At 41.6% G+C, this 23,086-nt stretch overlaps 2 protein-coding genes across 6 annotated transcripts; one reads left to right on the forward strand and one right to left on the reverse strand.

The window, feature by feature from the left end:
• Positions 1-439: 439 nt before the first annotated feature.
• On the reverse strand, positions 440-10,907 carry arl13a (ADP-ribosylation factor-like 13A). Of its 5 annotated transcripts, none has more exons than XM_040015207.1 (11): positions 10,786-10,898; positions 9,315-9,405; positions 3,362-3,478; positions 3,116-3,186; positions 2,777-3,029; positions 2,538-2,643; positions 2,205-2,410; positions 2,020-2,128; positions 1,225-1,492; positions 1,018-1,137; positions 440-904 (listed from the first exon to the last, which is right to left on the reverse strand). In XM_040015207.1, the coding sequence occupies exons 3-11, from the start codon at positions 3,418-3,420 to the stop codon at positions 849-851; spliced, it is 1,248 nt and encodes a 415-aa protein (XP_039871141.1). In that variant the 5' UTR covers positions 3,421-3,478; positions 9,315-9,405; positions 10,786-10,898; the 3' UTR covers positions 440-848. The 5 variants fall into 5 exon arrangements, with proteins under 5 accessions (XP_039871141.1, XP_039871138.1, XP_039871137.1 ...); XM_040015204.1 differs by having other exon boundaries at positions 5,183-9,405; XM_040015203.1 differs by lacking the exon at positions 9,315-9,405 and having other exon boundaries at positions 10,806-10,907.
• Positions 10,908-11,327: 420 nt separating this feature from the next.
• On the forward strand, positions 11,328-22,889 carry xkrx (XK related X-linked). Its single transcript, XM_040015202.1, has 3 exons — positions 11,328-11,709; positions 17,715-17,974; positions 21,631-22,889. The coding sequence occupies exons 1-3, from the start codon at positions 11,360-11,362 to the stop codon at positions 22,494-22,496; spliced, it is 1,476 nt and encodes a 491-aa protein (XP_039871136.1). The 5' UTR covers positions 11,328-11,359; the 3' UTR covers positions 22,497-22,889.
• The last annotated feature ends 197 nt before the right edge of the window (positions 22,890-23,086 follow it).

Raw genomic sequence — 23,086 nt, forward strand, 5'->3', positions numbered from 1 at the left:
CACAATTATCTACATCTTTTGTTCCTTTAGTAGGTTTTGCTGAAAGCTATTGAAGTGCAGCTGATATGGATGAAACTCACAAATCATTCTGCCAAAGCCAGAAACTGCAGAGCTAAGTCTCAAATCTGTCGAGCAATCTGGTAAACAGTTTCTCCAGATGGAGGAAAGGTGGAAAAATGCATGACTAATTATCAAACGACACCTAAAAGTACAGATTCAGCACCTTATACTACATTTAAGCCGTTCAACCACCTTATCTTCACACCAGTTAACATCACGTGAATGTTTCTGGACTGTGGGAGAAAACAGAGGAGGATTGTGCAGCCGCTGCCCAGCACGAGCCAGTTTCCTGAAACTATGCAAATGTATTAACAAATGTTTATTATATAATATATACTAGTGTATTATGCAAGTGATCCACTCAACAATATGCAGAACGTTCCCCAGTACACTGTTTATTATGGGAAAATGTTTAAACAATAATTACAAAAAACAAAACAGACAAACAGTTTAAAAATCCAGTTTTCTTTTCATTCAAAACTGCAAAAATGTATATAAACAAAATCCTCTTAGATGCATTGGCCGTGTACACAAGTTTATATTTAACACATTTTATTTTTACAATGTGATATTATTTTATCAAAGCACAACTCTTCAGACCTGCCCTTCACTACACTTCGGAGTCTGCAAATTCCCTCCAAAGGTTCAGGAATCAGGCTGAAAGTCTACAATATGGAAAGAGATACAGAAATAGTAGTGTGTGTGTGAAGGGATGCAATGTGTTGTGTACGTCTGCTGTGGACCCACGTCCTCACACTCAGGCGGCAGGACACACGCACGATTCACTCTCACTGTCCCTGATCCTGACGCTCTTTCAGAGCTAGTATTGCTTTCCGGTAAAGATCTGTCAGGAGACAGGTTGAACTTATAATATTAAAACTGCGATTTCATGCTGTCAGAGTCCAAAGTGTGGTTACTGTGTTTTATTGTTGGGTGGAAGAAGTGGATGAGGCTCACCAAAAGTTGCAGAAAGGTCCACGGGCTGCGAATAAGCTGCTGGCATCTCCTCTGTGTTGATCTTGTTTTTTCTTTTCACTTTCACAACTCTCTTCTTCTTCTTCTTCTTTTCTCCTTTAACTAGACAGAAGACAAAAAAGTAGATTTGAGATTCTTAAACAGCTAACCACTAAAACTGAGTGTAATCCAATCACTGCTTTTGGGAACCTTTCAGTGGTTTCTCGTCATTCTCTGGTGATTCTGGCACATCCAGCGTCTCTTCTTTCACCTTTGTTTTGCGTTTAAGTTTGCCCTTTTTTGGAGGGATCAGAGCACTGCTGGCTTTGTCTCTGTGACCAGAGTTATCTTGCTCTCCTTCATTGGCGTCACCGTCCTCTTCCTCTTCGTTCGGCGGTCCCTCATCTTTTTCACCTTCCTTCACCTTAACTGTCTTCTTCTTCTTCTTTGTCTTTAGCTTCTTTTTCAGCGAAGTGTCCTGGAAATAGATTTAATTTAAAGCAAAGTGCAGTTTATACACCTGCCACATCACCAAAATGAAAATTCAAAAGAAGAGAATGGGAGAATTTGTTCTCCAAAGCTGAGGTGGGCATTTTTCTGTATTTCTGAAAATGCAGACTATTAAACGAATCGTGCATCCCGACATTTAGACTTATCATCAATAGAATTGGCAGATTAATCATTAATCGTAGCCCTATTGAAATGAATTTAAAACAGAACATTTAATGCAACAGATAAAATCATAGTAGAGCAAACACATGAAGACAGGACAGCATCTACATGTGCGGTTTAATACAACCCAATACAACAGATATGCCACAGAAACAAATTTAGGATTTAAGGATTTAGGAGTTTTTGCTTATACAAGTTTTAGTGTGTTTCTTTGAGAATCACCATCATTATTTGCGATGGTACCATCATTATTCTATGAAGAATTTATGGCCTAGCTGCTGATCGCATTACATTTTATAAGGTTTTATAAAGAATGCAAGATATTTTTCTGACCTTTTGCAGCATATTCCGAATGGGTTGCAGCTTTCCTTCGCTCTTGGGTTTTTTCTCCTTGTCTTTGGGCCGATGAACCTTGCGCAGATCTGACTTGCTGGATCTTATTCTGAGGTAATAACAAATTCATGTTAAAACATTAATGCCTTTATCTGCAATATTTGAGCTCTGAAGGCCTTTCTTACCGTTCGACCTTGGTTTTTCTTTGCACTTTCTCTGCTTTTCCATTCCTCTCCCTCTCTCTTGGCTCCAGAGGCCTTTTGCTGTCCTGAGCTACACGAGCACACAGCTCTGGATAATCCAGACAAACAGCTCGCAGCAACCAGCGAAGACCTCGCAGAGTCTTTCTGTCTGACCAGCGCCGCAGGTCCATTAAGGCTGAACAAGGCTCCTGAGTGGAAACAGAAAGAAAGCTCAGTTTCTTTGCACATCTGAGGTGTCCCCCTTTAATGCAGCGCTGTCTATATTTTATTAAATAAGATTTAAGTCTGATTAGATCATTTTGAAATATTACTTACAATATGGCACAGAGAGCGGCTCTGGTTGACCAACTTCTCTAAAGACAATATCTCAATCAATTCACTACCCAGCAAAGCATTCATTTTATCCTGTTTGTTGGCCAATCTGAAAGCAAAAGAGAAGTGTCACAATTAATATTTTGTTCTGTATTTTTACATGTGAGCCACCAGGGGGCATTGTTTGCACATGATTTGAGATCTGATGTAAAATTCAGACATATAAAACAGAGTGTAATTACACTAGTAGAGGTTTTCCTGCTACCCTCGGCTGCTTCAACAGGTCCGAAAGAACCTCCCTCACTTCCTTTATCCTCTGCCTGTCACCAGAGTCCACAACAAAGATGATGCCATGAGCCTCTCCATAGAGCTCCCTCCAGGTGCCACGGGACTCTGCTGATCCTCCAACATCCAAGAGTGTGACCAGGTAATTCTCCACCCTCAGCTCATGTCTAATGCAGCCATGTGTGGATCCTGATTCGACAACATTGGCGACTGAAGGGGGGAAACACAGGTGGTTACTTGTTGTATTTCTGAAATAAACACTTGAGGTTGAACCCTTGGTAAAGTCACATGCATACCTCTGAGCATGCCTCTGATGGAGGATGTTTTTCCCGCTTTGTCAAGACCAACCACAAGAATGGTCACTTTCCTGCAGACGAATGCATATTGATATTAGCTTAAGGTGACTTCTGTGGGTTTTAGGAACAATCAATGAGCTGATGCTACAATAATGTCTAAAAATAATCTCCTCGAGTGATTGAGAGAGGAAGCGCTTTATTTTTAGTAAGTTCAGCAGGAAGATTGCGAAAGTGTAATATCTGTACCTGATTGGCTCCTGTATTTTGGAGACCCAGTTGCAGCAGTTGCTCATCAGGTTGAACATGTTTACTTGAGGTGAGCAAGGTGTGCACAGTGGCCACCATCTTTTCTGGAACTGGTACCTGCAGACAGATGGTAAATCTCAGTGTGACTCACACACACATACGCAGATAAGGCTGGAAGGTTGAGTCACTTGGGAACGAGGCCAGATCCATCGCAAAGATGCTTTGTGTCTGTCTCCTGTGGACTTAGGAGACATTTACAGATGGTCACTCGCGACAGTGCATTCAGTGCCCAGGGTTATCCAGGGCGCGGCTTCCGGGCCAGTAGAAGCCCTCACTGGAATTTTATATGGCCCTTCGTGAGAAGGAAAGAATGCACTACTTTAAACAGTTCATGTCTATGCATGATAGTTGCAAAAAGCAAGACTGCAGGCACATTTGTCTTTAACATAAACTCTTCTGTCCACTGAAGCAGATAAAATTTCCTAATTTTGATGTGAAGACATATAACAGCCCCCTCATTAACAGGTAAAATACTGTAAACCAAATCATAATTGAAAACATGAAACACCATGCTCTCTACTCCAACTAAAATGTCCATTATGATGCAACTTATCCATGTCGTCCTCTCATTTAGCCTCCTGGGCATCACAGTTCTGAGAACCCCACCACTAACACCAGTTAGTCCACCATAATAGCGAATCTAATTTTGAAAGCTTTTTTTTTCTTTTCCTTCTGGAAGCGATGATCTATCAGAACTACATCAAGGATTTCTCAACAGCCACACTCTTCACAAATACTTTCTTAATTGCTAACATATCTAACATATGGGCTCAAGCCTCTCCAAGTACCCCTGAGATAGGCCATTACAAGCAAGTATTGCATGATGTTTCTCAGTAACTTCTCTTGATATTGTCTTTATGCCACTGAATGTGTGTTTGCCTCATAGAAGCTCTCTAACATGTCATTGGATGCATGAGCAGTCATCCAGTCATCCTGAAACTTCCCAATAAACACACAGCAGGTGCATCTGAGGTAGGGCATGTGCTAAAAACTCACACACACAAGCAGATCTTCCTTTGTCAAGTGCATCTGTTCAGGTCCTGTAATCTGCTAAAGCCAGTTTAGAATGGCCTGCTTTTACAGTGTTGTTAACAAGCTGCCCCATGTTTGTACTGGCTGTAGAAGAGGCCGTCCCTGTTTCTGCTATGGTGTAAGGAGGACTGGTTTTCATATCTCATTGTTTTAGACATTTAAACCAGATTAGTTAGTCATGAGTAGTTTTGAAACACAAGGGAATCACCAATCCAGGGTACTAAATGTGCACGTTGCATGTATTAATTTCAATGACTTCAGTACATTTTAAGCATCACACCCATTTTATTTATAAAATACAAAACATCAGTTAAGTTTTATCATTTTAAGAGGCATAAATAAAGAAGAAACTGGACTACTAACAATGGAAAATAAGAAACAGTTTTATCTAATTTGATAAAAATCCCAAATAATCAGAACAAAAGATTAAAAAAAACCAACTTTTTATGAAAACTTTTAATCTACCATAAAAGAACGGTTAATCAATTTGGATTCCCCACTAAAACAAAGCAGCAGTTATGACTGATATTTTTTCTACATGAGAAAAACTGCCCTGAAAAAAAATCATTTTTCATACAAACACCAACAGTGTCACATGCCTGGTAAAATGCAGTGACTCTATAACTCACAGAAAAGCATTTTAAATTCAGCAGGAGCTATTAGCTGACACCACTGCATATAAAAGTTGCAAATTTGAAAGATTTAGCCTTCTGCTCAATGAATACTCACAGAAGTATGTCTATGTCCATGCATTTGTTTGGGTGCTCGTCTTCACTGACATCTTGTACCCATCGGCTACAGAACTAATCAGGCTCACACTAAGCCTTTGGTCACCCCATGTGGGAGGTGCAATCTGGAAAATGTTGTATTGGCTTTTCAACCAATCCCAGAGCTCCCTGAACCAACTTCTAATCCCATTGGATGGCGTGGTCCTTCTGGAACTCGACCAAATGAAGGCGCTTATATCCATCCCCGGAAAACTAAATTTGTCGAGTGGTGTGATCTGTGGCGTGCTGTGATCTCCTTTTCTTGGTCAAGACAGAAAGTGGTAGCAGAGATGGATTTAGGCTGCACAATCTCAGTCTCTCAGTGCGATAATGACACTATGAGGGCCGTTTAGTGTCACACTGAATTTACAATTAAAACAGAAAGATTACAGCCACCTAATATTGTGTTGTGCCTCCTTGTGGCTTGAGAGCAGATCAGACCCATCAGTGCTTGGACAGAGGATGCCTGGGGGTGTCCTAGTGGGATAGGCAGCTATTGGGGGTGCAAGTGCACTAGGAGAGGGTGCTTTATAGGCAGCAATGTTTTTATTGCTTGGGTCTTGTAAAAATAACATCCTTGGGAACCCTAGGACTGAAGGTTTATCAGGAAAACATAAAATGCCATTTGGATGTTTTCTCCTTTTTTGGCTCTCCTTTGATATCTTTTAGCTTTTCTGACAAGAACTTACATGAAAAAATTCTCTTTAATGTGAAAGTAAAAACAGATTTATACAATTAAATAAAAATATATCATGTAAAATAAGTTACTGCATAAATATTTCCCCTCTTTTAAAGTGACCGATCTAATTCAAAAGCGGTCCAGCCAGATGGTTGCAGCAACTGCACAATTTGTGAAATGGATATCACCTAAGTGCAGTGAATGTGTCTCAAGTGATTTTAGTACAAAGGCACCCATGTCTGGAAGGTCCAGTCACTGGTTAATCAATATTTCTGGCTACAGTTACACCGTGAACATAAAAGAAGACCTAAAGCAACTCATAGAAAAAGTTATTGAAAAGTATAATTCAGGGAATGGGTACAAAAAAAATCCAAGTCACTGAACATTCCCTGGAGCTCAGGTAATGGAAATGTAAAGCAGCACATGTGTAAGTCAGCCTAGAGCAGGTCATCCTCCTAAAACTGAGTGACTGTGCAAGAAGAAGAGTGGTGAGGGAGGCCACCAAGACAGGACACCTATGACCAGTCAGAAGTGCCTAGAAAATTATTTGCTAGTGCTTAAAAAAAAAGGTAGAAAAATCTCTTCGTTGCAAAGAAAGACCTAAATCTCGCATTCATCCAAGGGCATGTGGGAGACTCCGCTGTTGACTGGAAGAAGGTTGTTTAGCCTTCAGACTAGATGCTATGTTTTGGTGCACATCAAACCATGCACACCATCTCCACTGTGAAACAGGGCGGTGGCAGCAGCAGCAGGCATTCAAAGGCTTGTAAAAGTAGAGGGAAATCCTGGAGGACCGTCTGATTGAGTCTCCGAGGGAACTAAGAATTATTAGCTTTTATTCAGCAAAAGCTACACAGCTATGCAGAAATGGTTTAAAAACAACAAGAGGAATGTTTTCAATCAAATCAAAAAGAGCTGTTCACACCTGATCCCCGTGCAAAAATAGAGCAAAACTGGCGTTCACACGTGTGAGGTTAATGCTTCTATTGTGGAAAAATATGGCTATACTTGAAAGGGGTGAATATTTCTGCAGCCAGTTACTTTACATGATAAATGTTATTTTAAGTAAAATTAATGTAGAAGTCTTTCTTTTTTACTTTGACATTAAAGAGGGATTTTTTCTACTTTTTGAATACAAGGGAAAATATTCTAGGGAATTAAAGGGGAACTGTAGATGAGGCTGGATAATGAAAAAAAATGCAACAATTATTAGCGGATGTATGCTCCTTTATGCATATCTGTGTGCATAATATTGTGCATATGATTTTGTTTTTCATTTTCTTTCTTTTATTTTTAGGGTGACTTTTTACCATGTCGGCTGGGATATTACTTGTGACTTTTGAGATCTTTTTGTCTTAATTTATTCCATTTCTCAAAGAGCACAACAACAACAAACAGATAAAGATAAAAAATGTATTGAGTGTGAATAATTAGGAGGAAATAAATAACGTGTTATTTTATGGGTTTTTTTTTTCTTTTTTAAAAAAAGCAAAGTCAAGTTTGTTTACATATTTATTTATGTAACAGCCAGTCATCTGAATATATTACATAATGGTATTAATACCCTAATTAAGCCGCCCGATACAGTTTGTGTGTAACATCATCCGCTAGATGGCGTCATAGACACCGGATCTATTATTGTTGCCTGTGACTGCTGTGCACCATACAATCTAAATCCAGAGTTTTTCCTGGCTCAGCATTGGCTCAGAATCCACACAAGCACAATCACTCCGAGTATATTAAAGGCTGTTAGTCTGTGTTGTCTTGTTTTAATCAAATCGATATATTTTCTTGCTGTTTCTGACCATTTGTAAACAAAAGTGTGAATGAGTAAATGACAACCAAATTTTGTTCTTTGTCTTTAGTAGATAAAACTCTTTGGCGGAATTAGTTATGAAAAATTCCTCAGTGCAGGTAAAACCCTTCAATACTATAAATTAATCTCAAAACAAGTCACCTTAAAGATTCCCCCAAAGCCCGATGCTCAGCGAAAAACCCACACATAGTTAAGGGTGAGTGAAAGAGGTGGGGTTTCTGCAGCCATGATTTAATTTGTGAGCAAATAAATATGTAATGGCTTCTTTCAGAGACTGGGATCAGTGGCTTCTGTGAGAGCTTTATCTCATTATGTCATTAAACCGACTTCCAATCAGGCACTGCCTCCCTCTGCTGAGTAAACTCATCCAAAGCTCTGACCACAGCCCTGCGTCAGCTGACACACACATACACACACGCACACACAGTGATAAACAGCAGCAGTTCAGCACCACACCCCTATCTCCTCCTGTTGTCCACACTGCTATCATGTTTCAAAGACCCCCAACTTCCAATATTGCTACTGCTTCTCAGCTTACATTAGGCTGCTTTTCACATTCTGGTTTGAAAAACCGTCGAGTGAACTGTTAGATATTTTGGAAAGTAATCAGTGTATTAATGAATGTATGCTTGGGATTGCATCGCTCTTTCTTATGTACACATTTGGACAGACCCAGGGTGACTGTTAAAAAACTGTAAACAGACAACCAGCGCACCCTTTTCCTGACCTGACTGACCAATAACACGGTAATGTAATGTTAGGTCCCTTTCGCAATGCCAGGCATGATTAGTTACAGGGCAGCTGATTAGACGAGAAGAGGTCACGTTTGGGTGAGCTGTGTTGAAAAACTGGAAAAACTTCCTCTGGTTTTTTGTTGTTGTTTTTTTGTAGAGAAGAGGAAATTATGGCACAATGTTATATCCACAATGGTGTAAACTTAGCTTCTTTTCTTCTCTAGTTCAGCAAAATAAAAAAGGAGGGTGGGGGCTTATTTAAAAGCTTTTGGTCCACCAGCTTTTTAATCTAATTGATCAGAAAAGGTGAAAATCCCAGAAAAAGGCGCAGATACTAACTGAAATGAACCCCCACACTGAAACCTAAATGTGCGGTTGAGTGGAGGTGTCAGGCAATTCACTCCAGCTTGTGGCTTTCTCATGCTCCTTGAACAGTGATAACCCTTGTTTGCGTGAATAGATGAGCAAACAACCAAATGGTTCCCACTTGTACTGCAGAGCGCATTGACTAATGAGTGCCCTTCTAACTAACAGTTACATAGGGGGGAAATATCTCTGTGAGACTGAGTGCAGTTTTAGGAGTTCCCTGCAGCTGTTTGTGTGCCTGCTCCACTCTCAGGCCTGAAGGTTACTACAATAGAACCAAGCCCGGCCTGCATGTGGCAACTAAAAATGGAAGTGAAAATGATCTCTGTGCTCTCGCCCTCACAGTGTTTTTCCATTTGTATACTCTATGCAATAAAAGTGTAGTGCTGTTTCTCACTGTTTTACCTCTGTGTGTGAGAGAGGAGAGGTTAGTCTGAGAATAAAACACAACGATTGTTAGAGTTTGTATAACATTTTCTAACAGATTATTAGTACTTACTGAAGATGAACACTGATGCACTCCTCCTTAAGTTGTAGTAGCTCTAGTGCCAGTGGGAGTTTTCCTATGCAGCCTGCCACATGTTTGCCCACTGAAATTAAACCTTAAACACTTTTTAAAACTTCTATCTCCTTTGTTTTGCTATATTTTAAACAAAGGCTGACTATCATTAAAAGTTTCTTATCTCTGATATCTACTAATTAGGTACATACTCGTTTGATTAATCGTGAACCATACTGTATTTCATTGACAGAGTAAACTGCACTTTAACAATTACAAATAATCTTTATAATATTCCCATATTGTGTGTGTGTAGCCTATATTTTTTAACAGTGTTGGGAAGGTTACTTTTAAAATGTATTCCACTACAGATTACAGATTACATGCCCCAAAATGTATTTTGTAACGTATTCCATTACGTTACTCAATGAGAGTAATGTATTCTGAATACTTTGGATTACTTAATATATTATCATGCTTTTTACAACTACATGAATGTACTATTGCTGTGTGATTTATTACTATTACTGAAGGTCCGCGGCTCCGAACCGTAGTAAAGGGACCTCTGGCTAATACTCGGTTCGAGTTGGGCTCGTAGCCGAAAACTAGCTTTACTTTGTTGTCTGGGTCAACTTTTCTAGCCAGAGACAGAGAGAGGCGTTGAAAGGCTGCTCCAACGGAACTTATTGTTTCGGAGGAAAACGCGAACACAGCGTACAGTCGAGTCTTAATAGCTTACTTACAACTGGGCTCGTCAGGCTCTCTTCTTGGCTGCAGTGGTTATTATTATATTTACATGCTTCCAGCTCCCGTTTCTGCTCGATGACAGCTTGTACTTTTCCACTCTCCTTCTTCTTCCTCCTCGCACTCACAGACACATAACGTGTATGGCAGTCCATTCTCCCTGCAGCACGGACTACACTGCCGTCGAGGAGGCTACATTCTTTAGGGCTATGCCTGTAGCATTCTGCCTATTAGCTTAGCACAACAACAACAACAACAACAACAACAACAAAAAGGCGCTCTCTCACCCAGGAAACACACAGTCGCAGAGAGAGCGTCACCCTGTAACCACGGCAACCGTAACGCTGCCGCCCCGCCTGGAACAACGGCACATAACTGTCAAACAAAACCCAAACAGTCCTGACCCGCCACAATATGAAACAGGAAAATACCACCGTGTAATCCATTTATTTCAACAAAGTAACTGTATTCTAAATACCACCTTTTTAAACGGTAACTGTAACGGAATACAGTTACTCATATTTTGTATTTTAAATACGTAACGGCGGTACATGTATTCCGTTACTCCCCAACACTGTTTTTTAATATGAGTATATGTCACCACTTCTCATTTCCTTTCCTTCCACCTTGTGTACTCATTTGTGCACACACTCGGCATGTTGAATAGTCTTCCTTGTACCCGTGTATTGCCCATATTTGGGGCAGTTTACCTATAACCCGATCTTACCTTCAATGAGCTCGTCTTACTTATTTTGAAAGCTGCCACCCATCATTTCCGGTGCCTCTCTGAGTTTCGGCCTGACTTGACGCAGCTGTTGCATGAAACACTGAAAACATGACCCGACAACAGCCACACGCCAACACGGAGGCACTCAAAAAACCTCCAGCCCGGAGCCAAGTCCTCTCTGTTTAACCAGGAACAAGTACGAGCGACCGGGACGCTTCAGATCACCGCCGAGTTTAGACGATCGTCGGGCGGTTGGAGTTATTGTGAGGGTGTATGACTGGGCTGAACTTTGCCAATCCTGCACACTGACGCTGCACAAACGGACAGTGAGGTGATTTCCATTTGGCCAAACGCGGAGACACCGAAACGCAATATAAGACGACGACGACGACAGGAAAACAGAATACAAAAGCCTCCGGGGGGAGTCGGGGATGAGTGAATGCCTGCAGTCGGATAGTCAAGTTATACGTAATGAGGAAAGTTTGGAGGGACAGCGCATCAAAGGAAATATTTTGGAGGCAGGTTCCTATTAAAGTGGCACTCTGACTTCAGTGGCGTAAACATCGAAATTACTATGTGCGAAGTGGCCATGGGGGAGCAGGACGGGGAGATCTCGGACGTGGAGCAGTGCTCCTCTGTGGCGGAGAACGGGGTCATGTTGGTGGTCAATCACAGCCGGGCCCGTCCTCCCCTCAGCGTCGTGCTGGCCACCGTGCTCTACTGCGCTGAGTTCATCACGGCCGCCGTGCTCTGCAGCATGTACCATCACACCGAGGATGTGATCTGGATGAGCTTCACCATCGTCTTCATGCTGGTGCCCGCTGTGCTCATTCAGCTAGCCTTAACTTTCATCCACAGAGACCTGGGTCGGGACCGTCCTCTGGTCCTCTTCCTGCACCTGCTGCTGCTGGGCCCGGTTATCAGGTAATTGGGAAACGTGGCCAGTGTGTGCGCTTGAAATCAGGATACTTTACTGCTTGTCATTTTTGTTATTACACCTTTTTACCCACAATAATAAGGTTCGTCTGTGATAAATTACCATTTAGGGGCATTTAAAAGCAGAAGAAAACATCCCCAATACCCATGAATCCAGTTTAATTTCCAGTCATTCCAGTTTTGATTTTACACTGTAGGGAAGTTCACTAGATGTCAGCCACTGCTGACTGCATGAAACGGTGACAAGTAGCACATAAACAGACAGTCAAATATATGTTTTAGCAATAATGTTACAGATTTTTACAGACTTGATGTTTCTTTATCTGCAGTGCAGTATATAAACACCGTACGACTTTTAAAACTGAAAAAACAAGAGCGGTTTTTCACTGATTGCTGACATGTTAGAGACAAAGCAGTTAACAGAGAAAACTTGCATGTTGAATCTCATTAGTTCTCCTTAAGTCCTAAGTGGGCATGCAACTTCCAGTTTCCATGAACAGTGCAGGACAGTTAATGGTCTACAAATTGACAAGTTCTGCAGAATGCATTAAAGCCTGGCAGCAACCTCTGAGAGCTGGAATGACTCTGCAGCAGGAGAAAACTATGGAGACGAGTTGCTTAAAGACGTAAGATGCATGATATAAATGAACAGTAACACCTGTTAGGGTTCAGTACCTTCATGAACTACAAACAAACTGCCACTTTAATTAAATCTAACAAGTCTAACAGTTGCAAACGTTGGAAAATTTCATTAGCTTTTGCTCGCGTACCCAGTAAACTGAAAACTGCATAGGACTATCAGTCATTTTTGATAGCTCATAATCTCCTGTGGTTGTAAGGCAGATATTCTCATAATCTACCCTCTCAGATGAGTTTAAGCTGCCTTTTTTCATGTAATATCTGTTTTTTGACATTTCATCAAACACGACAGGATGTCATCTTTGACTCTGCAAAGCTGTAATGAACTCTAATTTGGCCACGCTTAAATATATCCACATCCACTGATGTCAGTCCCTTGCTGTTCACTCTTGCAGCACTATGGTTGAACCAGTGTTTTTGCACTGAATAAAGATTTGCAGGTTTGGTAACCGAATCACACTCCAGATGGAAAGCGCGTCCATTATGACGAAGAGGCTAGATGAGTGAACATCACAACCTCCCACATCCTTCAGTGCGTTGACTAGTAATAGACTTCAGAACAAACAGCTTGTCCGATGATATCCGTCGCCTTTTTTAAATTAAAGTCTCCCTGATGGCCAGCCGCTCGACGGTTGTGGTCACTCTGTCAAATGACTGCACAACACTTACTCATGCCTTTGTAGCACATGTTTCACACTTATGACTTGATGCCACTCGATAGTATGACCTCATCTTATGTTAATGGCATCCAAAGGTCTCTGTGCTGCAGACCAGTCAGGCAAGAGAAAGAGGAAAGGGGTTTTGGATGTTGCTGCAAAGGTTTCTTGAAATAACGCATGCTTTATTCTATTCTTGTAGGTGAGACAAATGAGCACGTCTAGGAAAAAATAACACCAGTGCATACATTTCAGTCAAGCAACAATGAGTGTATGCTAGCTTTGATAAAGCTAGTTTGTTTTTAGAGGGAGGAGTTCTGTTTAAATATGCTCAGCTTGCACTTCCATGTCCGTTGATCTGAGCTGAGATACCTGTTTGGCACATGTTGACTGATGTAAGAAAACAAAGGTGGAGGCGTGCCATGTATGAAAGGAAACATGCATGAACTTCAAACCTATGCTTCCGTCCCTGTTTCTCTCCCTGAACTTTGATTTGTCTCTGGAGCGCTCAGACGTAATGACGTGCATTTACAGTGAAACTATAGGGCGTGTACCCTTTTGTCTTCTGTTGCAGATTAGGTGCCCTGGAAAGGACAGTTTGCAGAAGGAGGCACGGCTAAAAGTTGCCTTAATTTATGGCTCAGCTTTCAGCAAAGCCTAAAAAAATCCCAGTTTAAATATATTTTAGCATAATTTACATATTTAAAAACAGATTGTGATTAAATTATAAATAAATGACAGTCACAGGCAATGCTTTGTAATGCCAATAAAAAGTCAGGAAATCTCAAGTGCTGAGACAACACTATTGATCTAAGCTTATATTATGTAGTGTAGTGTTCAAATATGGTAAAAGAATTCAAGACTCGCGTTGTTCCTGTTTTACCAGTTTTAGTAAGTGAAAATTTGCATCGCAAATCATAACAATGTAGCAGCGACATATAAAGAGTATCTACTTGCATGCTGGATTGCAAAATAGAGCAGTGGTTCTTACTGTAAATGAAGTAAGGCCGCAGTATCTGGCATCCAGCCACTAGTATCTAATTATTAACATATATAAGAGATAAAGCCACACGAAAGAGTAATGCAGAATGATATTGGGAGATGTTAGCAGCAGGAAGCACAACTTAACATTGGTAAAAATTTAACTACATTTACTCAAGTACTGTACTATTTACAAGTTGCACAAAAAACTTTACACTGTCTTTAAGACAAACAGTCAACACACTGCTGTGTCTTCAAATGTGGTGTTTTTGAGTCTTGGTGATGAACTCAAGCTTTAGTAACCTGACAAAACAATCTTAATTAATGACTTATTGATTCTCTTGAGTGAGCTGGACGATAGAGAAGCCTCCATTATGGAGGCTGCTATCAGAAGACGGGCACACTGTGTCCAGAACGGAGTAGCTGTGGTCAGCACTAGTACAGAGTCAGGCTGTTGGTTTGCTTGATGCTCAGTTGGCACTAAGAGTCCCAAAGTCTGCCAAAACATTATCCCCCACACCATTGCATCACCAGCAGCAGCCTGAACTATAACACAAGGTCGGATGGATTGATGCTTTCATGTTGTTAACACCAAATTCTGACCCTGCCATCTGAAAAGGCGCTGCAGACATGATCAGACTGGTCGGACCAGACAGACTTTTTCTAATCTTCTCTTGTCTGACTTTTGTTAAGCCTGTGTGAACGCTAGCCTCAACTTTCGGTTCTTAGCTGGCAGAAGCGGCACCCAGTGTGGTCTTCTGCTGCTGTAGCCTATCTGATTCAAGGTTCAGAGATGTTCTTCTGCATTCCTTTTGTTGAATTTGAGTTACTGCTGCCTTCCTGTTAGCTTAAAGCAGTCTCGCCATTGTCCCCTGTTGTCTGGAATCAGCAAAGGTTTTTTGGCGAGAAAACTGATTCTTACTGCATATTTTCTCTTCTTCAGACCATCCTCTGTAAACCCTAGAGATGTTTGTTTGGGGAAAATTCCAGTAGATCAGCAGTTTCCGAGATACTCAGACCAGCCTGCCTGGCACCAACAACCATGCCACATTCAAAGTCACTTAAATCACCTTTCTTTCACATTCTGATGCTTGGTTTGAACTTCAGCAGGTCATCCTGGTCATATCTACATTCCTAAATGCACTGAGCTGCTGCCTTGTGTGTTTTTGCATTTGCATTTTTAACAAAGCAAAGTGGCCAGGAAGTGTTTGTTGTTGCTTCCACGTCACAGCTAAACAACTTCAAACACCCCTGTAGCTGGATTATGAAAGGAACCAATCAGAAGAAGACATTGTTTTAAATAACAACCCGGTTTAAAGTATTACATCTAAAGGATATTAGAACTGTGAGTTATGCACAAAGGTTATAGTAGACTGTAAGCATAAAACATAAAAGGGGGAAAAACCATGATTGGTACCTTCTAATTAATAGGCATAGATAATTTCACATTTGGCGCTTTAATAAATGGGTCCTGATCATGTTAATAGTTTCATATTGTGTTTTAAAGGAGCTTAGAGTGACTGAGTAAAAGGAGAAAATATCAAGGATGGTCCTGCTGCCGACCTTAACAAAAACAGCTGGGTCTGTCAGCTGTATAAGTTGCTGTCTATCCAGCACACGTCTCACCTCCGCCTAAAAAAGCTTTGCTCATGCCAGTGATTCAAAATGGCCTTTGAAGCAGTTTTCTGCTGACTGCATGTCTAATGCTTTTCAGTTATCATCCATTGTGTATCTGATGCCTGCCGGTAGTGCAGCAGTGAGGCCGGAAAACAGACACCATGATTGTTTCTGCAGTACAGCTCATCCTGTTCTGCATCATTATGGACCGCGCTGCTGTGAATAAATCACCTCTGGTGCTTCTTGGCTCAGATGGGAGGCTTCCTGTGTGACTTAGGGATGGCGTAATTGCTGATCTCGTGGCCACACCGTCAGACATACCATATCTGCTGTCAAGAGAGGAATCTCAACCCTTGATGTTCACAGATAACTGTATAGATGGTCCATTTTTTCATGGTGCATGCATCTGAAAATACTCTGCCAGTCAACGTAAAACAAAGACGTTATCTAATGAGAAACTTGTCTTGACTTGTCTCTTTAAGTGTATGAAACCAAACCTGGGATACACAACACATAATTGCTTTTTTGTCAACCAGGACTAGTTGAAACATGCTGAGCGTCTTATGTGTCTCAACCTTAACAGTCTGAGGAGGCTTTGCCACTGAAGCTGATGGCGTAATCCCAAGTGACCAAAACAGGAGGATGTTGCTAAAGACTTACTGAAAGAACTTCCTGAATGCTCTTCTTCCCTATATAGTCAGGAATGTCAGCATTTCTTGAGTTGCTCGACCTTGTGTTTTTTAAAGGCAGTTCCTCTTCTTTCGTGTGGTATGTGGCCCACAGTGCTGCTGTATTTGTACACTGAGGGGACAGATTGCATGTTTAGACTGCAAATACAGAGCAGCAACCAATGTTTCCTTCTATAAATCTATAAGATGCTTCTGTTGAAGTCGGGGTATTGATCCTCTTTGCAGGTTCATTTGTATGTCATGCTGTTTTTTTTTTTCCTTTCTCTAAGTGAAATTCAGCCTGCCTCTTAGTCGTTTTACAGACTCCTAAGTGGAGACTGGCTCAGGTTCAGTGCCATCATTTTGCATCCCGAGTCTACTGTACTGCCAGAGTTCCAGGAAATGATATCAGATTGTGCCTTCTCCGTAACGCTGTGGCAAACCCTGTACATGAAAGTCAAGTGGCTTTCCTGTGACTGCCAGCATAAAGAATAAAGTATACGTGTGTTTGTGTGAGGCTGAGTGACTATGCGATCTTTTTTCCTACTTGCCATCTAAGTGTGGGTCAAACACAGTTCAGGCATTGAACAGTGGATCACATAAACACTACAGCTTTCCTAGAAAAAAGCAGCTGAAGCAACAGTGTCGGAAAAGGCATTCCAATAGAGTGATGTGAGATTTAGTGCTCCGGTGGGAATACTCAGAGGGCTGTGTTTTGAATACAGATGTACAGCGCTGTCCGTTCCTGATTATTTCAAATGAATATTATTACAGTGTTGGCATACTTGCACTCTGGCTATATCACCTAAGTCCACATTCAGTTTATTTTTCCTTTTCATGACGTTTGTTGAGCATTCAGAGGCTTTATTTGAAGCAAGCAGCTATACATTTTCCACAGAAACCCTTTTCAGTGCAAAACCTGTTTTCCCCTCTTTATGAATACTGCTTTTTTTCCCCCCTCTGTGACCAAACACTGAGAGCATTTACCTTGCAAACCTTAAGGGAACCACACCCTGAGACTTTCTGGTAATCCATCCAGGCCTTGTGGAGCAGGGTAGTCCTCCTGCTGAGTGCCCCCTGCTGGACTCTCAGTGCTGTGTGCATTTATAGCTGTGATTTCCAAACAAAGGCTTGTTCATTCTTCTGTGACATGCATAAGAGCAGTGTTGTGTCAGTGCCGTAATGTCCCAACCTTTAAAAACAAATTCCCGACACATGAGCCCTAATCCTTTCCCTTCTTTCCTCTCACACGTCTGATTTGGATCCTCTGCTGCCCTTCAGCGCTCACACTCTCATGTGCTGATTCCACAACACAGACATCACAACATACCAGCGTGGCGTCCTCTAATTTAAACCCAACATCGCACTGCCCTCTGTTGGTGTGAAAACATTACTTCGCTCACTCTCACACACGCCTCTCTCTCTTCCTCAGGTGTTTTGAGGCTCTGGTGATCTATTTTAAGGCAGGTAAAAAGGAAGAGCCTTATGTCACCATCTCCAGAAAGATCAAGCTGAAGAAGGGAACGGGGACAGAGATGGAGTGGGAAATTGGCCAAACGGAGCGCATCCTGGCCACGCACAGGAACGCCTTCAAACGCACCGCGGTCATCCAGGCTTTTCTGGGCTCCACGCCGCAGCTGACGCTCCAGCTGTACGCCACCATCCAGGAGAAATACATCCTCCCTACAAGAAGTAAGAATCACGGGGGGGTTTCAGATGATTATTCCAGTATGAGGGTATCTTTAAAAGAAAATCTTAATAATATTAAAATGATGAAAATCATTCAGGTTGGCAGCTCTTTATAACTATGAGTCATCACTTTGATTTGATAGTGTATCAAAGAAACTGCCAGTGTTAGTTTATGTAAATGCAGTCCACAAATACTGGGAGATTTACAGCAGAGCTATAAAATGTTATTTAAATGTCACATTGTTAACAGTTTTATCACCTTTAGTAATTACAATATCTGTAGATAAGTTGTCGAGTATGGCAAGGTGTTCCCAAGCCAGCCAAGACTTTGTAATTCAGTGTGTGTTGTAACTGAGCTCCTTGAGGAAGACGCCTGTGCAGACACCCTGCGGAGGAGGATGCCGGCAGAGTTTGAAAAAAAGTTGTTGTACGACTTCATAAAGAGAGAGAAACATGCAGGAAGTTTGTTTAGCAGCTAAAAATAAACGGATAAATGAATCAAACCGCATAGAACCAGTCATGGCATGAGTAATCTGATACACGTTGGCTGTGTTTCTGGAAATACTTGGATGAATCTTGAGAGTGGTGCAGTCTGTCTCTGAGATTTCAAAAAAGCAAAAGCTCTGTGTAAATCTGAGTTTCTGTGACAGCTCAGACGTGGTGAAAGAAACCACAAAGAGTCGACCTTTTATGCACAAAATGCCCGTTGCTTGCATTTTGACACAAACTATTATGGGAAAACTTCGCAAAATAATCTGAACTGATGTCTGCAGAATATTGAGAGTGCGTTCTTTTGTCAGATGAGGTTAAGATGAATTTGTTAGGCTCAGATTTTAGCTTATCGTGTCGGCTGTCAACCCACAGAGGTGGGTGTTGGACGGTAAGGAGCCGTTAAAGTGCAAAAGATATTATGTTAATGATATTGATGGATGGCGCCATAAATGTCTGTGACTGTGTAAAAATGCTGGCTCACAGGATTGCTGCCATTTTTAAAACAGATCTGGCAGAAGGAGAAGGATCAGGCATGACAGTGATCCAAAGCACCTTGAAAAAATTGTCAAGTAGACAAAAGTCAAACTTTGACCTGGACGCGTTGTCTGGCTTAAGTTTAAAGAACCACACTTCCACGCCAAGCAGGACGGGGTTTGCATTAAAAAGTAAAAGGTAGAGATGAGAAGTGTGGAGGGGGCGGAAAAAACCAAGATTTAAACCGCAATAGTTCAAACGTGTACTGACTTTTGTTGCTTTGGGGCATGTATTCTTAACAATGTATATTTAAACTTTTTTTACTTTCTAATTTTACACAATTGAAAATATGCAAATATAAAACAGATGCTCTAACTTTAAGCTTGGTGACATCTGTGCTTACAAGCAGATGTGGTGTAATAGTTTTTAAAGAACTCCTGGGACCCAAAGCAAACGGGTGTTCTGGGTTTTTTTTATTTACAGCTTCAGGCATGTTTTCAGGCATAAATATTGTTGTTTGTTTTCTGTGAATAATTGAGATCTAGATTTTTTTTCTGCACACTGCTTAAGCGTGAAAATGGCAAATGAGAAGCTGGAGGTGTGCAGCCTGTTGTCTGTGCTCCTTTCTTCTTTTTTGACACTTTTTTATTTTTACATGATTTTATAATAAAGTGAAGAACATTCATAAGCAAGTCATAGGTTTGTAGACTTCTACATTTATGCAAAGAGTCAATGTTGGTCCTTCTTTACAATTTATGCAGTTCTCTTTTGCATGATGGATTTAAGCTTCTGTGCTAAGTTCTAATTGATTCCGATTCAAGTTTTATCAGGGCTGAGAGCTGATCAATTTGTAGGCGTCTTTCCTTTCCACTTGCTTTTTAAGAAACGACCATGGATTCTTAAGCAGATGAAGATGTGGGGAGGTTACTAGTCATTAATTCAGAATGTTAATTGATCATCTCTGAGCCCTTTAGACATCGCTATCATGTTGGAAAGTGTTCAGATTGTCACCACGTTGCTCCCGAGGGGCCACACGAGAAATTGGGACTGTTGTGGACGTCCTTAACTTGTGCAGCCGTCCACAGTAGTCCCAGTTTCTCATCTGCCTCTGCCAAAACATCTGGACATGATTATATTATTTTGCCCTTTACCAAAAAATAGTGACTAAAAAAAGAACAAATTTAATTTTGTTTTATTAAACATTATTTTTAGGTATGTGTGGCAAAGTATAGATGTCCTGTGGCTAAAATTAACAAACTAAAAATAACTAAAATGCAACCTGTGTTTTGCAATTAAAACATTTTTTTTCATGATGTTCTGGAAGTAGGAGGTATATTGTGTGCAAGAGCAGTAAATAAGCCACAGACAGACAACACAGAAGGTCTACGGAGCATGTAAGAAAGCACATTCTCACTGTTTAGCTTGTTAACACGTCAGTCTTTGCACTGCTTTTAGGACAACTTGAAATTTTGACCTGATGATGGCACTAGAGGAAAGATTTTTCTCCCTCTGTCCATCTAAAAGTAGTTGAGATTGTTCAGAGTGGAAGAGAATGATACCCAGGCCAACAGCCCAACTTCTCCTCCCCTCCTGCCATGCTGCTGGTGCAGTTAAAGAACAGTTTGTTTGTTTTTAACTCAAACGCTAATATCATTTTGTTGAATTGGCAGAATTGCAAGCTACATCGTGACCTTCAGAATATATAAGTGCTCCTTAGTTGTTTCTTGGACTTGACACATTTCTGGAAAACCTGATAATCCATCTGGATATTTCTGGAAAAGTTGCCTTTTTCGCTCTTAGTGTCCCATAAATATTCTGAGGGAGTTCAAGTCAAGTGACTTAACAGTGATTTCAAGTAGTCCTTCAAGGTTTTGTGCTCATTATCCTGCTTCAGTGGGAATCCTTTCCCCAAGAAATGCATTCGAGAGAACGAAGCAGGTCTCTGATGAATGGATGTCTGCTTGAAAGACTGGTGTTGATCTCCCTAAATCCAGTGAAGGCTTTACCCCATCATGTTTCACCACCATTCTCCGGTTCTTTTTCTGCTACTTCAACAAATCTCACATTTTATCAGCAGCATGAACTTTTCTCCATCATTCACAATGAAATGCTGCTTTGTCTCAGCTGACCATTAGATTTGGTTTCCCATCTTGATGCTGCTCGTCTCAGAGAGCATTTCTCCAATGAACTTTTACTGATTGAAGTTTTTCTTTGTTGAGAAAATCACTGTTTTTCTGATGAAGGCGCTCTTGTGCTTTTTTTTTTTTTTTTTTTTTTTTTTTTTTTCAGTGATGGTGTGAACACTTTCGATTTGGATCCAACAAATTCAGCTCCTACAAAGACTAGATTAATGCTGAGCCCCTCTTTCCTTGCAATAACCGATCAATCTCTGATACCTTCACTTAGTTCTAACACCTCTTTGCTTCCCTCTTTGCAATGCTCTAGTTATTGCACTGCAGACTCTGCAGTATATTTCTTATTTTCGTGTCAATGAACTTCCTGAGAATTTCCAGGTTGACATGAAATTTTGATGCGGTGTCAGACCCTGCTGTACGTCTGTTAAATTCTGATCCTTTTAAGTGAATAAATCATGTTCTCTGTGCCCAAACTGTTAATAAACCTACTTTTTAACAGTTTATAGTTTCTTGTGATTTTTGAGAAGTCTAACAGGTCACTTGTGTCTGTGTTTCCAGTGGTGCTGATGGTCATCACCCTGATCTCCATCACCTACGGGGCCCTGGTGTGCAGCGTTCTGGCCATCCAGATCAGATTCGATGACTACAAATTACAGCTGCGCCCCTGTGCTTACCTGTGCATGATTGTCTGGAGAGGCTTAGAGATTGCTACCCGGGTCACGGCGCTGGTCCTCTTCAGCACGGCATTCACTCATTGGACGATCCTTGTCGGCATGGTTAACCTTCTTTTCTTCTTCTTCCTCCCCTGGGTTGAGTTCTGGGCCAGGAAAGGCTCTCTAACTGAGAATGTGGAGAACAACTTTTCTAAGCTGGACACTGTGGTGGTGCTGTGCATGTTCACGTTGCTGTACGCCTGCATAAACATCTTCTGCTGGTCGGCGGTGCAGCTTGACCTCACCCATCAAGAGCTCATCGAGAAAAGGCAGCAATGGGGCCGCCTGGCCATGTACTACTGTGGGCGCTTTATTGAGAACTTCCTCCTCATCACGCTCTGGTACTTCTTCAAGTCAGACTTTTATGAGTATGTGTGCGCCCCGCTGTTGGTGGTCCAGCTGCTGGTCTGCTACAGCCTGGCTGTGCTCTTCATGCTGCTCTTCTACCAGTTTTTCCACCCTTTCAGACGCCTCTTCAAATACAACGTCCACGACTGCCTGCACTGCGTCTGCTGCCATAAAAAAAGGCATGGAGAGCAGGGGAGTCGAGGGAAGCCGGCACACTCGTACTCTACGTCAGCCACCATGGTGGTTGGGGCGGAGGAGCCGGTGGAGCTGCTGGACACTCAGGGTTCACAACCTCCTGACCTCACCAGCCAGCTTGGAGAGCGGGAGACGGCTATTGTTGACGATATGATGGAGGCGGCCTAAGTAATCTAACATAAAGGTGCATCGCTGAACAAAGTCTGGAGTAGTTAATTTGTGTGTTTTTTCAGAGAAAGTGAGGTGGCATGTCAGAGAACAAACTTTTGCCTTTTTCTCTTCAGTTCAAACTTCTCGTTCTGTAAGGTATTTAGGGTGACTCCTGGTGTCCCATACACTGAGGGCCCCACACGAAATAATGTAGCGTGCCGAGATATGCAGCGACACACAAAGGCCGCCGTTGAGAGGGCCGCCTGAGCCAGGTGTGAGGGGAAACGTGCCAAGTGGAGTGTCCCAAACATCGACCAGGAGACCACACTGTTTACTTAATCTCAGGGTTTTCATAGCATGAAGGCCCTTTTGCACAGGTTTGCATCTGAAGTAGGAGACTTATTAACAGGGAAAAAAAGTAAAAACACACTAACAGGAGGATGACAAGTAAAGGTCAGAAGATGAATTTATCTTCCTCATACCAACTGCTGTGATGAATGCCTCGTCTTGTTCATTGTCCACTGTGGCTGGCTTTTGTTTAAAAAGAAAAGGGGGGGGGCTTTTTGTTGTGAAACAGAAAATTGCAAATGTCTAAAAGCCTGTGAGAA

Source organism: Simochromis diagramma, unplaced genomic scaffold, assembly GCF_900408965.1.
Source record: "Simochromis diagramma unplaced genomic scaffold, fSimDia1.1 OVJJ01000685.1, whole genome shotgun sequence".
NCBI classification, from domain to species: domain Eukaryota; kingdom Metazoa; phylum Chordata; class Actinopteri; order Cichliformes; family Cichlidae; genus Simochromis; species Simochromis diagramma.